At 35.4% G+C, this 22,014-nt stretch overlaps 1 protein-coding gene and 1 non-coding gene across 3 annotated transcripts in view; one reads left to right on the top strand and one right to left on the bottom strand.

The window, feature by feature from the left end:
• Positions 1–4,281: 4,281 nt before the first annotated feature.
• Positions 4,282–22,014, bottom strand: part of Fnip1 (folliculin interacting protein 1) — a 115,716-nt gene continuing 97,983 nt past the window's right edge. For both annotated transcript variants that reach the window (XM_071612117.1, XM_071612118.1), the window contains 4 exons: positions 21,276–21,444; positions 17,714–17,911; positions 15,095–15,210; positions 4,282–6,961 (listed from right to left, as the gene is read on the bottom strand). In XM_071612117.1, the coding sequence (XP_071468218.1) occupies positions 6,883–6,961; positions 15,095–15,210; positions 17,714–17,911; positions 21,276–21,444 (562 nt within the window). In that variant the 3' untranslated portion in view covers positions 4,282–6,882. The remainder of the gene's footprint in view (positions 6,962–15,094; positions 15,211–17,713; positions 17,912–21,275; positions 21,445–22,014) is intronic.
• LOC139705948 (U6 spliceosomal RNA) lies at positions 8,984–9,090 on the top strand. Its single transcript, XR_011707676.1, has one exon. It is a non-coding gene; the product is annotated as a U6 spliceosomal RNA (small nuclear RNA).

Below are 22,014 nucleotides of genomic sequence, written 5' to 3'. Positions count from 1 at the left end.
CAAGAGATTGTGAGTTCAAAGCCAGCCTCAGCAAAAGCAAGGCCTTAAGTGAGCCACTCAGTGAGACACTGTCTCTAAATAAAAAACAAAATAGAGCTGGGGATGTGGCTCAGTAGTTGAGTGTCCTGGAGTTCAATCCCTGGTAAATTCCCCCCCCACACACCATAAAGAGACAAGGTACAGGTAGGAGGGAGCTTCTATATTGCTGAAAACAATCTACTTTTTGACATGGGTAATTGTTACATGAGTGTATATTCACTTTTCAGTATGCCATAAGAGAAAATGAATTAGTACACAAAAATAACTTGTTTTATTAGACTTTTTTGTGACAGCAATAATAAAGTTATCCACAATGACAATCTGGTATGCTGCTGGTGTGTCCCTAAAACGTTTCATGTGTTGGAAGCATGAACCCAGTGTGTTGATGGATGGAAACTTTACTAGACAGAACCCAATGTGAGGAAATTATATCACTTGGACATTGCCCCCAGAAGGGACCCCAGTAATTCCCAAGAGGGGTTGCTGTAAGAACCTTGCCTAATCAGGCCCCATGCTATTTTTAATACCAGCTTCCAGAACTATGTCTGTACATATTATACAGCTTCAGGTATTTTGTTGTGGCAATTAAAAATTGTCTAATAATACTGTCCATTATCTAAAAATGGGCACATATTCAAAATCTATCTTGGCCTTAACCAACTTGTATAAGGTAACCTCCAGGACAGGATTTGCCAGCACTAACTGTATGTAAGGTGAAAATATAATGATGTGAATGCAAGTAATTTATTAAATTGTGGGAAAATAACATGGTTAGGTTTTTTAAAAAATTAGCTTAACTCTCTACCTCATTTTTTTTCATGGTACTTATACTACCTGATTTGTCTTTTGCACCAGAGGGGAAAATGTAAACTCCATGAGAATAGAAAAGAATGTTTGTATTTTTTATTGACATATCCCTGGCACCCAAATCTATCCCTACCTAGCACATAACTGGTGCTCAATAATTATTTGCTGAATGAAAAAAAATAGAACTAAATACTAAGAAGGAATTTTGCTATTGGCAAAATAGGCTTTTGAAACTGGGCATAATGGCACATACCTGTAAAAAATAACAACAGGAAGTAGTAGTAGTAATTGTAGTAGTAGTAAAGGCAAGGCAAAGTAAAGCACTTGATTGTTTTACAGTGGTAAAGAGAGAAATTTGGCTAGATCTATTGCACATACCAAACTGAAAGCCACTGAGCAGATGTATATGACCACCTTTCCAATTAACTGTAAATCAACAACAAAAAATGGGAGTAAAAAGCTCTGGTTTTAGTAGCACTTGGAATAAGGTAAGGAATTGAGGCATGAGTATGCTGAATATTGAGTTACCATAGAACTTCTGGTTCAAATCCAAAATGTTATCAATGAGTCACAATCTCTGAAGGCAGGATTTAGAAATTAAAATTGTTTTGTGTATGTAGTACTGGGGATTGCATCCAAGGGTGTTCTACTACTGGGTCAAATCCCAGCCCCTTTTTGAAAATAATTTTGAGACAAGAGTTCCCTAAGTTGCTCAGGCTGTCCTCAAAATTGGGATCCTCAAACTTATGTTTAACATGATTCTAGAGTAGCTGGGATTAAAGGTGTGTGTCACTGAACCAACCCAGATAGGAATTAACGTTTTTCGAAACCATTTACACATCTTGAGACCCTGGGTTGGATCTCCAGCACAGCCAAAACGTGTGTGTTTGTGTGTGTGTTTCAAAAGCCAGGTGTTTGCTGGGCACAATGGTTCACACCTGTAATCCCAGTGGCTCAGGAGGCCAAGGCAGAAAGATTTCAAGTTCAAAGGTAGTCTCAGAAACTTAGTGAGGCCCTAAGCAACTCAGCAAGACCCTGTCTCTAAATAAAATATAAAAAAGGAACGGGGATGGGACTCAGTGGTTAAGCACCTCTGGGTTCAATTCCTGGTACCAAAGGGGCGGGGGGGGGAAAGCCAGGTGTTTCTAATATACTCTAAGGTTTGAGAATCTCTTAAACTCAGGTTTTAGACTAGCATTTCACCCATTTCAACTATAGTTCCTATACTTGAGACAGACTCAATGTGTCGTAAAAGGGTGGTACCATAAGTTTCTAAAGGAAATAATAATAACTCACTCCTTCCATGTATTTACACATTTCATCAGATTTGTTCTGCTTGATACAATTTACGAAAGTAATATGCCTTTATCAGTAATATGAATTTGAGCAATTAGGTGAATATAAAGACACGTTTTTCTTCTCCTTTGTGAAAACAGTCATTTGGAATTTCAATCCTAATATAATACTTCCCCACTGGGCATGTGTAAGCACATGCCTGTAATCTCAGTGATTTGGCAGAGACACAGGAGAATCACAAGTTCAAGGACAGCCTCAGCAGCTTAGCAAGACCTTATCTTTAAATAAAAAATAGAAAGAACAGGGATGTAGCTCAGTGGTAAAGTGCCTTTGGATTCAATTCTCAGTGCAAAGGAAAAAAAAAAGAAAAAAATTGATAACTCTCTCTAGAATAAAAATCAAGGTTTATCTGCAGGAGGTCTAAAAGGATAGTGTTAATACAGACCAAGAGTTATCTGCAATATGAAGGGATCACAGTCTAGAGTCATATATTCCCTGGAAGAAAATTCTACTTTAAAAGAAAGGTGATAAGGGGACCGAGTGTCCTGTGGGAGAGGAGATGCTATGACCTGAGCATATGTTCAGATCAAAAGCCCCACCAAAGTACTCTTGACAAATAATGTATGGGAATTTTACATATTCTTTAAAAATTTGTTTGGGACCATTTTACTTTTTAACGGGTATTATTTTCTTTTCATTTTTTTCAGTGTTAGGGATCCAACCAGAACCTTACACACATTAGGCAAATGCTTTACCAGCAAGCTACATCTCCAACCTGTCAACTATATTATCTGCCCAATCCCTTCCCACACAGAGCTATAATTTCCCAGCCCCTGTTACACTTTCAGCTCAGATTTGTTTCACTTGCAACCCCACCTCTATGTTCCACATTGGCAAAGACAAATGAAGAAATCCCAGATATCTTTACATCTCTCACCACAACTAGTTAAGAAAACTTCTGGTCTGAGAGACAAGATGGGACTATATATAGGAAAAACTATGATTTGAGGTAATGTTAAATTCTCTATACCTCAATTTCTTTTTTTTAATATTTTTTTAAGATGGACACAATATCTTTATGTATTTTATTTATTATTTTTTGTGGTGCTGAGGATCATACCTCAATTTCTCATTCACAAGTCCTCGATGCTTCTCAGAAGTGTTGCAAGATTTTTTTCTAAGTGTATGTGCGAACAGATGAAGAGAACTGATAGTTGCTTCCCAAATATTAGCTACTTCTTCTGCATGAAAACAATGCACTTATTTTCTTTGGCTAATTGCTGAAAAAAAAAGTCATGCACATAATATGATATGAAAACAGGTACTCCCAAATTTCCTGGTCTAGTCCTGTCTCCAAGCATAACTGTTCAAGTCAACCTGGTTTGAGAAAGGCAGCTCCCAAACAACTTTGTTCATGGTTGAATTCCTGCTAGGGAGTGGGCTTGAAGGATATAAGGAAGAGCTGACTACCCTACAATGCAGATGAAAAGGAGAGACTTACTGGAATTCACATTCAGATCAGTAAACAAACCAGGATTACAACCCAAACAAATTGGCCAATTTTTTGCTTAATTGTAAAGTCTTGTAATAATTAATTTGTATTCAAATCAATGTTCTTAACAGCTTCACATAGCTTCCTCTAGGTTTTAGTTGGTTGGGTTCAGTTTGCATTTAAAGAAATTTTGTCACTGTGAGTAATACAGTCTGAGAATGTATTAGTGTATGTTTTGTTATTGCGTGTCTATTCATAAGAACATGTTAAAAATTATCCAACAACAATTGGGAAAAGGCTGGTAAAATCACCAGGTTATTAGTGACAGCCAAAAGGTTTATCATTTGATGCACACTAGCACTGAGTTGTATCCCCATCCCACCCCTGTACTGGGGAGTGAATGTAATGCTAGGGCAGGCATTAAGGAACCAGGCACTCTAGTGCTGAGATTAAACCCACAGTAGTGATCTGAAGTAAATTCTTGACATACATTATTTTACTCAATTCCAACAACCTCATGATGTATATTTTACAAATACTGAAAAGTCACATGTCCAGAAGTGTCAAACATCTAATTGGTTTGACATCAGAGTCCATAATGTTACATAGATCTTATTAACATACGAAAGAAAGACCAACACTACCCATCAAATTGATGTGTGTTTATTGCACAAATTTCCCCTAGAACTGGGAGGTTATTATAATACAGGTGTACATTTGAAAAATGTATTCTGAACAAGGAACAAGTATGTACATTTTATATATCCATCATCTAAATAACTTAGAGAAAGCAGAACACTCTCATAAGACATCAAACAGAAGTAGGCCTTACGTAAATCTGATTTTTTTTTTGTGATCATCCTCAGTGTATGCCAACTGCAACAAAACGAAATCTGTGCTAGTATGTTTATTGCACTTAATATTTTCAAACTCAAAATTAAGACATATTAATAAATGCCAGGACACTTAGAACCAACTCAATTAGTTTATATGTATGGAAAATTAGTTTTAATTCTATCATATAAAAGATCCCTTTTTTATTGCTTGTTGCAACAATATTTTTGATATGTAACATATTTGTACCATAAGAAGTTGAAAAACTTATTTTAAACAGGTCAAAACTCTTTTGACATTCATCATACAGACCACCAAAGCAATAAATCATTCCTTGGGCTTCATATAAGGAAAGAATGATTATGATGAAGGTCCAGAAATTATAGGAGTGTTAGGAATTATAACTCAGGAATCCTATAAGGATTAAGGTGTGCTTAAGAAACTATGAACCTTTTCCTTCCCAGCAAAGCTTAGCTTTAAGAATAACAGCAGCATGAGCCATTCACTTACTGAAGACTAGAATTACTAAATAGTAATTTATTAGACATTTCAAATAGGACTGAAAACAGTTTGATGATTAAGAAGATTGACTCAAACAGACATTACCTACCTGCTACATATTATTCTGAGCCACAACCAAAAAATAATGTACAATGGCCCATATAGGAAGTATTATAGAATCTGAATTCTGCCAGAGATCGACTCACTGAATTGCAAAAATAGACAATAGAAGAGTTCTGTTAATGAATGGAGTAAGAAAATTAAGCCAAAGAAAATACATTCATAAACATTCTGGCAGCAAGTCATCCACAGGAGACTTGGGTACTAACAAGTACCACCTAAAGGACATGGGCCAAACTGTAGGCAGATCAATTTCAGATTTACTTTCTATTAAAACAACCACTTCTTTGTCTAGTTGGAAATCTCTTGAATAAACATAAAGGGTGAGGAAAATGTGACCCAACACTAGTCAAGGTTGACTAAACAAAGAACATAAAATTTTCACTGATCATTGAAAAGTTATAATAGCAAGAATGGATGTGCTATATTGTAAATGTATTTAGTAAATGAATAAACAAGTGGTTTTCTTAAGCTAATGAGTTAATTGTGATGAAAACAGTCAAAGCAGAAATCAGAATTATTTCTACCATTTAATGTATCTTAGACCAGATAAGCAAAGAATAAACTATAATTCAGTATTCAAGTAAACTGAGGTAGTAGAGCATATTGAAAACTTTATCTACCCATCGTTCTATTTACATTACTTACATGGGTTTGGTTTCATATTAGCCTTTCTTACAAGCAACATTCTACAGTATATACAAAGACAACAAAAATTGAGAAGTGGAAATCTGAAAAAAATCACCATTTGGAAGGGAGGAACTGTCACAGAAAAGAGAATAATTTATAATTTCAATTAGTGTAAATTGAATATTTTAAGCAGTGTAACAAAGACTCTGCTCCTGTGGTTTCAAAAAGGGCTGATAATGAAAATAAGGGGCTTGACTACCTGAGCACTTTTAAAGAAAATATTATTCTTATTTTTGCCAATGCTTTGGTGTAATTTCTTATCCTAATTTTCATTTATTAAATTAGTGAATATGTAAATATTAGTATTTATAAGAATTAGCTCATACTTAAAAAACAAATAGTATAAAGTAGTATTCTTATTTTAGGAATCCTCATCCTCAGCCTTAAAAAGAAATTGGCTTTATGTATATTTTAGAATATGTGAAACAGAAAAAAAAATCACATAAACTAATAACATTATATACAATTAATATTAGTTGAAAATTTTTTTTTAGAAAAGGCATGTTCACCAATTTTGTATTTCTACCTCTGCATTTGAAAAAAATAGATACATATGTACACTTGGGTGGACAACGTAACATATTTTCACTCATTATTCTGAGTTTGTTGTAATTAACAGGATGTTTAAAATACTTACATTGAGAAATAACCAGAAATTAGCTGTTTTGAAATGCAAAACAAAATAACAAATAATCAAGGTTTTTTAGCTTTCTACAGAATTAAAAACTAATGACTACTTCTGAGCCATTTAATCATGAGACACTCATTTATGAGTTGTGACAACATTGTAGTGATGACATGAAATTCCTTGATATTATTTATTTTGTAGAAATTTCAAAGTTATGCTTTGGCTTTTTCAAATGCCCCCCACTCACCAGCCAGCAAAATTATTTATGCTGCTTTAGTTTCACTTGGTTAAAAAAAAAACCTACCACCACCCCAAATCCAGTTAAAAGAAAACTCATCCAAAGTACCCAGAATATGCAATGCAGTGCAGGGTACCTGGGAGATGAACTCATTCAGACAGAAGTCTAACAGGAAAAAAATTTCATAAATACATGTTGTGCCTCTTTCCTTGGTTTCTATTTAACTTTCCACCAAAGTTAAAGAAGTATCTGAGCAACATATGGAGAATGAGTGCTTGCTACAGCAGCCAGAAGAGGAAGATCACTGGATTCAATACTGAAATAAAGAAAAGAAAACTCAGTTCAGGCTTTCTGTACAGAGAATATGAATTCTACAGATGATGACAACTACCTGAAATGTTACTATGCCTCAGCAGTTAAGGAGTCACCTTGGCCAAAAGGAAAAGGGTGAGAGGGGAGAATAACAAAAAGTACAACATTTTTTAGTAAGTAAAATTTAAAACCACAGATTTAAAAGAAAGGAAAGAAAAGCTGGGTGTGGTGGCACTTTAATCCCAGCAACTCAGCAGGCTGAGACAATAGGATTCCAAGTTCAAGGCCAGCCCCAGCAACTTGGTGAGACCTTCAGCAACTTCTTGAGGTCCTGTCTCAAAATAAAAAATAAAAAGGACTAGAGATGTAGTTCAGTGGTAAATTACCCCTGGATTCAATCCCCAGTATAAATAAATAAATGAATAAATAAAAATTTAAATTAAAAAAAATGAAAAGAAAGCCTCTAAACTCAAAGGTAACAAACTCATGGATGCAGGAAAGCATCTCATTCACTTAATAATACTGCATTTATGCAAGGCATAATGTATAAATAATAAAATCTAGTATAATAAAATAATATTATGTGTAGATTGTTTTGGCTACAAGTGTTTCTATAATAAGGTATACTGGAAGAAGTAAAGGAAACTTCTTCAAAATACATCTTAAAACAATTTACAGAAAAAGAAAAATGGCTAGTACACATAGAAAAAGCAACTCAGACTTAACTCACAGTTGGAGGAATTTGAATAAAATTAGATGCCACTTTTCAGCTAGCAGCTAGGCAAAATTTAAAGTCTGGTAATAGACCCTAGCTCTTGCTGTTTGTGGAAATTTATATTTACTTTCTGCATAGTACTCAATATTAACTATTACAATATCTTTAAAATTTTTTAATTATGTGCCCTTTTCCCAAAAATTCTCCTTCCAGAAATATATCCTACAAAAGCCAAAGATTTATATTTTTAGGAAAAGAAAAAGGAAACTATAAAATATATGATGGAATGCTATACTGCCATTAAAATGAGTGATCAGTATGTGCTCATATGAATAAATGTTGAAGACATATTAGAAGGTCAGTTCTACAATAACAGATAAGACACTAAACTCTCCAAACCTGAGAGAAAGATGAAAACAACTTTTCATTTTATGCCAATATGGCATGAACTTTGGCTATATGCCCATTATTTTAAAAACTAGTCTAATTTTTAAAAAAATAAAAGCATTACATATACATTTCCCTCCCTAGAATAAACAAGATTATATACTGTTTCTGATTTCCCAAATACTTGACAACAATTCTCTACGTACTCCTCAAGTCAATAGCCTAGCCTCATCAAGACCTGAACAAGAGTGTGGTACTATGGTATAAATAAACAGAATCTGCCGTCAGAAAGATATAGTTATTCAAATCCCTACTCATTCCTACTAGTGTGTAACATCTGGCATGTTAATTTACAAAATCCTGATTTCCAATCTGGATGATATTGCCTACACACTGAAGGACGACTGTAAAAATTAAGAAATGGGAGTGTAGTTCAGTGGCAGAGTGTGTACTTAGTATTTTTGAGGTCCTAGCCCTAGGCTCAATCAATTCCCAGCATGCACACACACAAAAAAGGAGTAAAACTAATAAAAGAATTTAATTCAATTTGGTTTGTGACACACAGTAAATTCCTAAATGATGTTCTCCACTTTTCCCTTCATAAAAACTGAATTAGAAAAAAAATTCGCTCTTGTTATAATTTCTTCAACTAGTATTTCAAGAAATGAAATATACACATACACACACACAAAAAAAAAAGGGGTCACAGAACACAAAAAAAGGTGATTATAGAACAACCTGAAGCCAAGCATGGTGGTTGATGTGTGTGATTTCAGAGACTCGGGGGCTGAGGCAGGAGGATCACCAAGTTTGAGGCCCACCTTAGTAAGAAGTGAGGGCCTCAGCAATTTAGGGAGATCCTGTCTCAAACAGACAGACACAAAAGAAAAGAAAAGAAAACACCACCAACAAAGAATATACTGAGTGCTCGCTTCGGCAGCACATATACTAAAATTGGAACGATACAGAGAAGATTAGCATGGCCCCTGCGCAAGGATGACATGCAAATTCGTGAAGCGTTCCATATTTTTATACATGCTTCAGATGATCTGGAGTATCAAGGAAGACATTAGACAGCAAAATCAGACAATGAAAGATCACTTCGACAATGAATTACATAAACAAATCGAAGAAGCAAAAGATCAACTATACAGGGAGATAGAGGTTATAAAAAACAAACAAACAGAAATCCTAGAAATGCAGGAAGCAATAAACCAACTTAAAAACTCAATGGAGAATACTACCAACAGAGTAGAACACTTAGAAGATAGAACATCAGACAATGAAGACAAAGTATTTCAACTGGAAAAGAACATAGACAACTCAGCAAGACTGTTAAGAAACCATGAGCAGAACATCCAAGAAATATGGGATAACATTAAGAGACCAAACTTAAGAGTCATTGGGATACAGGAAGGTACAGAGCTCCAAACCAAAGGAATGAGCAGTCTATTCAATGAAATAATACGAGAAAACTTCCCAGACTTGAAGAATGACACAGAATCCCAAATCCTAGAAGCCTACAGGATGCCGAATGTGCAAAATCATAAGAGATCCACACCTAGACACATTATAATGAAGATGCCCAACATACAGAATAAGGAGAGAATTTTAAAAGCTACAAGAGAAAGGAAGCAGATTACATTTAGGGGTAAGCCAATCAGGATAACAGCTGATCTTTCAACACAGACTCTGAAAGCTAGAAGATCCTGGAATAACATATTTCAAACACTGAAAGAAAATGGGTTCCAACCAAGAATTGTGTATCCAGCGAAATTAAGCTTCAGGATGGAAGATGAAATTAAAACCTTCCACGATAAACAAAAGTTTAAAGAATCCGCACCTAGAAAACCATCTCTTCAAAACATCCTCGCCAAAACATTACAGGAAGAGGAAATGGAAAATAACAATGAAAACCAACAGTGGGAGGTAGGACAGTAAAGGGGGGGGAAAAATCAAAGAGGAAAACAAACCATGTTTAGTAACAGAAATAAACAAATATGGCTGGAAGAACAACCCATATCTCAATAATAACCCTAAATGTTAATGGCTTAAACTCACCAATTAAGAGACACAGGCTAGTAGAATGGATCACAAAACAAGACCCAATAATATGCTGCCTACAGGAGACGCATTTGATAGGAAAAGACATACATAGGCTGAAGGTGAAAGGTTGGGAAAAATCATATCACTCATATGGACTTCGGAAACAAGCAGGAGTGTCCATACTCATATCAAATAAAATAGATTTCAAGCCCAAGTTAATCAAAAGGGATAAAGAGGGACACTACATACTGCTCAAGGGAACCATACATCAACAAGACATAACAATCATAAATATATATGCCCCAAACAATGGTGCAGCTATGTTCCTCAAACAAACTCTTCTCAAGTTCAAGAGTCTAATAGACCACCATACAATAATCATGGGAGACTTCAACACACCTCTCTCGCCACTGGACAGATCTTCCAAACAAAAGTTGAATAAGGAAACTATAGAACTTAATAACACAATTAATAACCTAGACTTAATTGACATATATAGAATATACCACCCAACATCAAGCAGTTACACTTTTTTCTCAGCAGCACATGGATACTTCTCAAAAATAGATCATATATTATGTCACAGGGCAACTCTTAGACAATATAAAGGAGTAGAGATAATACCATGCATCTTATCTGATCATAATGGAATGAAATTGAAAATCAACGATAAAAGAAGGAAGGAAAAAGCATACATCACTTGGAGAATGAACAATAGGTTACTGAATGATCAATGGGTTATAGAAGACATCAAGGAGGAAATTAAAAAATTCTTAGAGATAAATGAAAACACAGACACAACATGTCGGAATCTATGGGACACATTGAAAGCAGTTCTAAGAGGAAAATTCATTGCTTGGAGTTCATTCCTTAAAAAACGAAAAAACCAACAAATAAATGATCTCACACTTCATCTCAAAATCCTTGAAAAAGAAGAGCAAAACAACAGCAAAAGAAGTAGAAGGCAAGAAATAATTAAAATCAGAGCTGAAATTAATGAAATCGAAACAAAAGAAACAATTGAAAAAATTGACAAAACTAAAAGTTGGTTCTTTGAAAAAATAAACAAAATCGACAGACCCTTAGCCATGCTAGCGAAGAGAAGAAGAGAGAGAACTCAAATTACTAGCATACGGGATGAAAAAGGCAATATCACAACAGACACTTCAGAAATACAGAAGATAATCAAAAACTATTTTGAATCCTTATACTCCAATAAATTAGAAGATAGTGAAGGCATAGATAAATTTCTTAAGTCATATGATCTGCCCAGATTGAGTCAGGAGGACACAGACAACCTAAACAGACCAATATCAATTGAGGAAATAGAAGAAACCATAAAAAGACTACCAACTAAGAAAAGCCCAGGACCGGATGGGTATACAGCAGAGTTTTACAAAACCTTTAAAGAGGAACTAATACCAATACTTTTCAAGCTACTTCGGGAAATAGAAAAAGAGGGAGAACTTCCAAATTCATTCTACGAGGCCAACATCACCCTGATACCTAAACCAGACAAAGACACTTCAAAGAAAGAAAACTACAGACCAATATCTCTAATGAACCTAGATGCAAAAATCCTCAATAAAATTCTGGCCACTCGGATACAAAAACATATCAAAAAAATTGTGCACCATGATCAAGTAGGATTCATCCCTGGGATGCAAGGCTGGTTCAATATAAGGAAATCAATAAATGTTATTCACCACATCAATAGACTTAAAAATAAGAACCATATGATCATCTCGATAGATGCGGAAAAAGCATTCGACAAAGTACAGCATCCCTTTATGTTCAAAACTCTAGAAAAACTAGGGATAACAGGAACATACCTCAATATTGTAAAAGCAATCTATGCTAAGCCTCAGGCTAGCATCATTCTGAATGGAGAAAAACTGAAGGCATTCCCTCTAAAAACTGGAACAAGACAGGGATGCCCTCTCTCTCCACTTCTGTTCAACATAGTTCTCGAAACACTGGCCAGAGCAATTAGACAGACGAGAGAAATTAAAGGTATAAAAATAGGAAAAGAAGAACTTAAATTATCACTATTTGCAGATGATATGATTCTATACCTAGCAGACCCAAAAGGCTCTACAAAGAAACTATTAGAGCTAATAAATGAATTCAGCAAAGTGGCAGGATATAAAATCAACACGCATAAATCAAAGGCATTCCTGTATATCAGCGACAAATCCTCTGAAATGGAAATGAGGACAACCACTCCATTCACAATATCCTCAAAAAAAATAAATACTTGGGAATCAACCTAACAAAAGAGGTGAAAGACTTATACAATGAAAACTACAGAACCCTAAAGAGAGAAATAGAAGAAGATCTTAGAAGATGGAAAAATATACCCTGTTCATGGATAGGCAGAACTAACATCATCAAAATGGCGATATTACCAAAAGTTCTCTATAGGTTTAATGCAATGCCAATCAAAATCCCAACAGCATTTCTTGTAGAAATAGAGAAAACAATCATGAAATTCATATGGAAAAATAAAAGACCCAGAATAGCAAAAACAATGCTAAGCAGGAAGTGTGAATCAGGCGGTATAGCGATACCAGACTTCAAACTATACTACAGAGCAATAGTAACAAAAACAGCATGGTACTGGTACCAAAACAGGCGGGTGGACCAATGGTACAGAATAGAGGACACAGAAACCAATCCACAAAACTACAACTATCTTATATTTGATACAGGGGCTAAAAGCATGCAATGGAGGAAGGATAGCATCTTCAACAAATGGTGCTGGGAAAACTGGAAATCCATATGCAACAAAATGAAACTGAATCCCTTTCTCTTGCCATGCACAAAAGTTAATTCAAAATGGATCAAGGAGCTTGATATCAAATCAGAGACACGCCGTCTGATAGAAGAAAAAGTTGGCTACGATCTACATTCGGTGGGGTCGGGCTCCAAATTCCTCAATAGGACACCCATAGCACAAAAGTTTATAACTAGAATCAACAAATGGGACTTACTCAAACTAAAAAGTTTTTTCTCAGCAAAAGAAACAATAAGAGAGGTAAATAGGGAGTCTACACCCTGGGAACAAATCTTTACTCCTCATACTTCAGATACAGCCCTAATATCCAGAGTATACAAAGAACTCAAAAAATTAGACAATAAGAGAACAAACAACCCAATCAACAAATGGGCCAAGGACCTGAACAGACACTTCTCAGAGGAGGACATACAGTCAATCAACAAGTACATGAAAAAATGCTCACCATCTCTAGCTGTCAGAGAAATGCAAATCAAAACCACCCTAAGATACCATCTCACTCCAGTAAGATTGGCAGCCATTATGAAGTCAAACAACAACAAGTGCTGGCGAGGATGTGGCGAAAAGGGTACACTTGTACATTGCTGGTGGGACTACAAATTGGTGCAGCCAATTTGGAAAGCAGTATGGAGATTTCTTGGAAAGCTGGGAATGGAGCCACCATTTGACCCAGCTATTCCCCTTCTTGGTCTATTCCCTAAAGACCTAAAAAGAGCATGCTACAGGGACACTGCTACATCGATGTTCATAGCAGCACAATTCACAATAGCAAGACTGTGGAACCAACCTAGATGCCCTTCAATAGACGAATGGATAAAAAAAATGTGGCATTTATACACAATGGAGTATTACTCTGCATTAAAAAATGACAAAATCATAGAATTTGCAGGGAAATGGATGGCATTAGAGCAGATTATGCTAAGTGAAGCTAGCCAATCCCTAAAGAACAAATGCCAAATGTCTCCTTTGATATAAGGAGAGTAACTAAGAACAGAGTAGGGACGAAGAGCATGAGAAGAAGATTAACATTTAACAAGGATGAGAGGTGGGAGGGAAAGGGAGAGAGAAGGGAAACTGCTTGGAAATGGAAGGAGACCCTCAGGGTTATACAGTGGAGGGGGTAGAGAGAGAGGAGGGGAGGGGAGGGGAGAGGTGGGGAGGGGGGATGGTGGAGGATGGGAAAGGCAGCGGAGCACAACAGACACTACTATGGCAATATGTAAATCAATGGATGTGTAACTGATGTGATTCTGCAATCTGTGTATGGGGTGAAGGTGGGAGTTCATAACCCACTTGAATCAAAGTGTGGAATAGGATATGTCAAGAAATTTGTAATGTTTTGAACAACCAACAATAAAAAATTAAAAAAAAAAAAAGAAAAAGAAAAATACCTGCGAGATGTGATGGTATGAGATATACAACCAATCAAGCAAAGAAATTGATCATTGTTTACCCAATTTTATAAACTTATTATCTAGCCACTATTGATGAAGCTACACCTGGTCTTACTCAAAAGGCCAAGAAGAGATTGATGATGCATTATGTATTGTTGAAGATCTACAACATTTCTCCCAAATTATTATTATTAAAAATTTATTGTTATGCTAAATTAATGGAATTTTTCAATAAATGTGATTATACCTAAAAAAAAAATAATAATAATAATATACTGAAATAGGGCTTTATTATTCTCCTACAAACTTTCTGTTCCTCTGCAGTTAGCATTTTGGACAACTGTTTCCTTCCATGGAATAACTTAGAAGAGACAGACATACAGATAAGGTGAGAAGAAATATGTAAATAAACATATTTATATAAACATTCATCCTCAGAATGCTGTGACTTCACCATGTAAAAGATAGGACACAATCTTGGAAAAAATGTTTACAACATATTTAATAAATAAAAACTTACTATTAACTTATTTTTTCTAAGATAAAAATTTAGATCGTAATTCACTCTGAATATATTCTCATTATACTGCATGTAGTGGCACAATGGACAGTGCCTTTCAGATCAGTGAATGACAGGGAATCTGCTTTTGTATGGTACAGAGCAATCCAAATGAAAACAATGGCCAACTTTTAATAGGAAAATATACTTAAAAGGAAAAAGGGCAATTCTGAGAAACATCTCTTGCCTAAAGACAGAGCAATGAGAAAGCAAAGCCAGAAAAGAAACTACGAACATACCCAAGAACCACACCCAGCTCCTTGACATGAACACGCATCTGGCCCCTCAAGTACTCAGACAGCATTTTGCTCTTGAAGTATAGTTCCTGCAGCCGGTCTTCAAGATGCATTACACACTGCAGTTAAGGAAGAACCAAGAATCAGATGAGAAAACTGGTTCCAACTCTTTAAGAAAGACAAATTTCAAAGCATCATGTTTTTTCAATTCTATTTTGTTATTCCAACATGAACAAAAATTTACAGCACATTAAGTTTTAGCTAAAAAGGAGTTGAAATTTGTTTCTGGCTTTTATCAAAGGTTAGCTTCTAAAAGTGCTTTTTTAAAAACTGTAGTAAAGGCTGGGCATGGTGGTTCAAGACTGTAATCTCAGCAGCTAGGGAGGCTAAAGCAGGAAGATCTAGAGTTCAAAGCCAGCCTCAGCAAAAGCAAGGCATAAAGCAACTTAGTGAGACCATGTCTCTTAAAAAAAATACAAAAGAGGGCCAGGAATGCAGCTCAGTAGTTGAGTGCCATTGGTTCATCTATGTCTTAGCATTCATCTAAGTCACAGCGGGTACTGGGGGAAAAAAAAAACTGGGGTAAAAAAATGTAACATAAAATTTACCATTTTAAAATGTATAATTTACTGACAAAAAGTACATTCAAAATGTGCAATACTCATTTTCAGGATTTAAAAAAATATTCTGTATTTCAAATTTGATAAATATAACATTATTATAAATTGATTTATTTCAAATATATAGGAAAGGGTGTATTCTCCTGTGATTAAGTCAGGTTGCAATAGTTCAGAGAATACTCTGTAATTGAAAAGGTTTCTCACCTGGAACATCAAATTAAATACCTAGATTTTGCTTTGTGCTAATAAGCTTGCTCATTTTACTAGAGACAGTTTTTCACATGAATAAATACTATAGATATTTGAGGAAAAAAACAGTAGATTCAAGTATTAAAACATTCAGATTCTTGAAGAGAATAATCCTCTTTCCAATGAAAAGCTATTAAAGACTCCTAATAAAAGCCCATTATTAGAAAAACACAACTGAATGGATTTCTTAGCTCATCTATTTTGTGGTATATGTTTTCTCCATAATGTTTGCTTATAGATGAAAATGTCTTAAGACAATGTTAACTGAAATATATATATAAAATATGTTCAGTTGATCATATTAAATATTTAAAAGTACATAATTCAATGGCATTAAGAGATTCACAATGTTATACAAACATCACCACCATACACTCCAGAATGTTTTCTCAGTTCAAACAGAATTTAAATAATGCCTTGACATTTTCTACTTCCCTTACCCACTAGTAGCCACTATTCTATTTGCAGTTTGTCTGAATTTCTTGATACCTCATATAATTGGGATTACACAGAATATTTTTTCTTTTATATCTACCTCATTTCACTTAGCATTATGTTTCTGAGGTTCATCTATGTCATAGCTCTACCACTGAGCTAGTCCAGCCATTTTTTTTTTTTTAATTTTGAAACAAGATCTCACTAAATTTCCCAAGCTGGCCTGGAACTTGTACTTCTCCTGTAGGGAGAATACAGCTCTCAAGTAGCTGGGATTACACTTATGTGCCACTTCACAGAAAAGCAATTTTATTCCATTTTCTGGCCAATTAAATATTGCATTGTACGTATTATACCATAATTTCTTTACCCATTCATTTGCTAATGATAACTTGAGTTATTTCAAACTTTTAGCTATTGTGAATAATGCTGCTATAAACATTAAAATGTTTAAGTCCGTACTTTTAATTCTTTTGAGTATAAATGCAGAAGTAGAACTGCTGCATCCTATGGTAATATATATTTGGTTAAACTATTGTACTTGATTTCTATTTTGTTGTTATCAGTGGGTTTGTTTTGTTTTTTTTTTGTATACTTGCTTTGATAACTAGGTTTTTTCTTCTTTTTCTTTCTTTCTTTCCCTACCCCACACTACCATTGTTGTTTACTTGTCTGATTTGGTTTGGTTTGGACATACTAGGGATCGAACCCAGAGGTGCTCTACCTGATGTGGCAGTGAGGGTTCAGAATGCAGTGGCATTCTACATAACGCATGGGGATGTTATATGACCATATTACAGGTGACTGAAAATTCTGGCCACTGAAATTACAGTATTTTGATGTATACACAAACCTTTCAGTCTTAGCTCAGGTGACATAACAAAATAACACAGTGGCTTCAGCAAGAGAGATTTATTTTCTCACAGTCTGAAAGCTAGAAGTCCAAGATCAGGGTAGGGTGAAAGCACTGTTGGGTACTGGTGAGGGCTCTCATCATGGCTGGTGGACAGCTAACTTCTCTGTGTATCCTCAAAGAGTAGAGAGAGAGAATAATCTCTCTTTTCCTCCTTAGTAGACCCACTAATCACATCAGTGGACCCCTGTGGACCCCACCTCAGGATCACATCTACCCTTAATAACCTGCCAAACTTTTCAGCTCCAAATACTATTACAATAAGGCTGGTGGTGGGAGCAACAAACATCAAGTGTTTCAGAAAACCAATGAAGTTAGCAGTAGTATTTAACTCAGGCACATACTAAGTAAAACTTAATCACCTACTAGATTACTCAAAGTTTTTCAAGGCTTACATATACTTACAAAATTTGGAGACAAGTTATGCTTATAAAGCTGAAGGGTGGAATGAAGCAGGTTGGAAACAAGACTCGAAACCAACACTTCCTTTCCCAATTTATTATCTGTCACTCGTCTCTGGCTGCTGGCCACTTGAACAGTCCATTTATCCATATCAGCTATAATGCAGACAGCTTCTGCTATTGGTTCATCCAACACTGGATGCTGGGGGGAAAAAAAAGAATTCAACTTATGATAAGCAAATAAAGTATTCAAAGATAATGCAAATGGAAGGAGGCAATGAAGCAATACTAACCAAAAGCACAAAAGAAAAAAAAAAAGTTAAATTCTGACAGCTAACAACAAAGAACCTTTAGCAGAGGAGAATGAAATAGTTAACTCAATAACAAATACTTTGAGACATCCTCAGATGTCTCAGAGGAAATCATAGAGATTTTGTACTCATCACCAGAATTCTGTATCTTTTAATCTAGAACTTTACTTTCATCAGTCTTTTGATCATTCTTTCATTTGAAAATGTACTGTTAACTATGTGCCAGGCAACAGGGAAAATATGTTTAGCTTGAAAGGGGTAAACAATTTTAAAATAAGACAGAATTTACCCATACAAACAAGTTAATGGTAAATTGTGCTTCCAAGCATTGATATGCCTCAGCACCACAGGGGCTATCCCTTAATGACATAAAGTACTTTACTGCCTGTGTGTACTAGATTTTTCTATTTTACCAAGAGGTATATCCACAGTAAAAGATGGCATTGAAAAGCAGAGAAATCAACATGTACTAACAAGGCTGTTCAACATACACTGTTGAAAAACAAATGTCATCATACTAATATATACATATACTGTTTGCAACTCAGTGAGACCCTGTCTCAAAATAAAATACAACATAGGGCTGGCAATGTGGCTCAGTGGTTGAGTGCCCCTTAGTTCAATCCCCAGTACTCACGCTCCAAAAATAAAATTCTACTTTTTACTCTGCAAATTTTTGTATTATTTGAATGTTTATCACAGCATGACACTTTCATAATAAAAAAACTTAAGGTGTAGTTGAAAAAAATACTTTAACTTACATATATTGATAAAAAGACCAAGAGGCACAGGCTGTGCCCTTGGCTTCTGATGATTTAGCCAAAAAGATCAAAAATGACAAGCACAGGCAGGTGTAGTGGTGCATGCCTGTAATCCCAATGGCTGGAGAGGCTGAGGCAGGAGAATCGCAAGTTCAAAGCCAACTTCAGCAACTTATCGAGCTAAGCTCTGAGCTGCTTAGCTAACATAGCTCTTAGTTGCTAAGGATATAAGTTTGCTCCTGAAGAAGCCTACATTAGGCATCCTAAAAGGATATCACTTTATCCAGTAATGAACAATCACTATGCAAATTCTCTAAGAGAAATCAAATGAAAAATTTTGCTGCCCGTGGTCGTGCACGCCTGTATTCCCAGCTACTCAGAAGGCTAAGGCAGGAGGATTGCAAGTTTGAGACTAGCCTGCAAAACATAGCAAGACCCTCTCTCAAAATGAAAAATAAAAGGGGGCAGGAGATGGAACTCATAGTAGAGCAGCCAGGCACAGTCCTGTGCACCTACAGTCCTAGCTGCTTGGGAGGCTGAGTCAGGAGGATCACCTGAGCCCAGCCTGGGCAATATAGTGAGACTCCCTTCTCTAGAAAAAGGCTGAGTGGGCTGGTGATACAGCTCAGTTGGTAGAGTGCTTGCCGTGCATGCAGAAGGCCCTGGGTTCAATCCCCAGCAACACACACACACACACAAACACACACACAGAATAAGAAAAAGATCAACCATAACAAAATCATGAAATAATCAAGAAACATCAATACATGTTTATGAACTATGTTAATAATATGGAGAAATAAATTTGTTAGTTGCTCAGTGACAAAAGCAAAATTCAAAATAAAAAATATAGAACCATATATATGTATTTTATATATTCACATATATACATATATGTTACATATACATACATGCATATATTCTATATACAAGGTCTCAATTATACATACATAAAGTATATAGTATATATTCACAAATACATATGCAGACATTATATGCACATGGCTCACTTACTTGGAATATATATATGGCCTCATTTATATAGTATTAAAAAAACACATATACATATAAATATAGAATAAGGATTAAAAAAATATGTCACAGAATACCTAATACAAAACACCACACAACATAACTCTGGCATTATTATCACTTTATAGTTGAGAAAAGATGTCTTATTAAATTAATTACTCAGAACCAGCCACACACCTATAATCCCAGTGAGTTGGAAGGCTGAGGCAGGAGGACTGCAAGTTGAAGGCCAGCCTGAGAAATTTAGCAAGACTCTATCTCAAAATAAACCAAATGGGCTGGCAATGTGGCTCAATGGTAGAGCTCTTGCATATTAGCATGTGTGAAGACAAGGGTTCAATCCCTAGTACTGAAAAAAAAATTATTTTGTCCTAGGATATAGAGGTAGTAAGTGGCCAAGTCTGTTGTATAAGCATCCACAGGCTGCCAAATGACTGTCAGAGTTTTGTTTTTGTTTTTGTTTTTTGTTTTAGTTTTGGTGGTACTAGGGCTTGAACTCAGGTCCTCATGCATTTAGGCAAACACTGAGCTACATTTCTTGTCCTTTTTATTTTTTATTTTGAGATAAGAGTCTTGCTAGCCTCAAATTTATAATCCTATTGCTTCTGCCTCCCCAAGTAGCTGGGATTACAGGTATATGCCACCATGACTGGTTGTAAGGATTTATATTAAGAATGGCTGCCACTGTATGGTAGGAAGACCTGTTTTTAGCTTTCTGTACCACACACACACAAAAAAAAAATAGATACATTACCAGCAACCTTATAAAAATTTAAAGGATTATAAATGCACACTATGAACAACTTTTTTTAATAAATTACAATGTAGTTCAGTATTAGAGCATCCCTGGGTTCATTCACCAGTACCACAAGAAGAGGAAAAAAAAAAAAACTTGAATGTTTTTCCCCTAAGATCAGGAATAAGACAATGACACCCCTTCTAATGACATTGTACTGCTATGAGGCAGAAGGAAGGAAGGGAAGGAAGACAACAGAGATAAAAGGCATCCAGATTGGAAAGGAATATGTAAAACTGTTTACTGATAACCACAGCCTGTGTGGATAAAACCCTAAAATAGAACTAGAAGATTCAGCAAGGTCTTAGGATATAAGATTAATGTATAAAAGTCAATGCTTCTACATATAAATAATAAACAATCCAAAAAGGAGATTACGAAAATAATCTCATTTGCATTTCATCTGTAATTTTTTGATATTGAAAATAATCTAATTTAAGGACATGTATGAGTAAAGTACATTCTGTATTTCACATTTCCATTTTGATAGATTACTATAACTGTATACTTGCTTTCACAGTGAAATGTACAAAGATGTAAACACTGTATAGAAAATGACAGATTCAGAGAAAGATGATTATGTTACATGGTCACATATCACCAAAAATACAAGGCAATTCGGGGTCCTCCTGAGTTTGATCTAAATAAAATGAAGAACACACTCACCTGCACAGCATGAGACAAATCTGACACCAGACACTGGCGGAGCTTCTCATCATTCCCAATTCCTTGAAGAACAAAGTCAGGCACATAAGACGAGCAGTAGCCACCCAGCAAGGACCTCCCAAAGTTGGCAATGTTGGGCTGAACAGCACTAACCTCAATTAACTTTGACCTGGAAGAAAGATTCCCAAAGAAGACAGATCTAATTAGTAATAAAGATATTTTACACCAGTAAAAACAAAACAAAACAAAAGAGTGAATTCTACTTGTCCATATTTCCACTTACATTATTCTCTACAAAATATACTCAGTGTAAAATCATCCTTAAATAAAAACTGCCTCAAGCGCTCAGACCACAAAGTACTCTTCTTATCCAGGGAATAGCTAATAAACAACTTTGTAATGTGAGCATGAATCTTTCATTACTTAAATAGAGTTGTGTTTTTAACACAGTCCTATATAATCAGATTCTGAAAACTGCTACTCAAAACAAAGTTGCTAATTTTGTTGTCCATATCTGGGAGTACATCATTGCTAAAGCCTGTTTTTTTCTCCTTGTTATACTTGACCTAGAGTATACATTCCTTGTTTTCCTCTTTGTATTGACCACATTTATTTTGAATAGCAATTTCCTACCTTCTCAGTGATTACCTATCCCTAACTGACATGTTTTGGTCCTTTTATGATCACAATTCACTCCAAAATGTCTAGAAACTCCTAAGCAATAAGTAATCTATATATA

Source organism: Marmota flaviventris, chromosome 5 (assembly GCF_047511675.1).
Source record: "Marmota flaviventris isolate mMarFla1 chromosome 5, mMarFla1.hap1, whole genome shotgun sequence".
NCBI lineage: Eukaryota > Metazoa > Chordata > Mammalia > Rodentia > Sciuridae > Marmota > Marmota flaviventris.
This window is presented reverse-complemented; position numbering and strand designations above follow the sequence as displayed.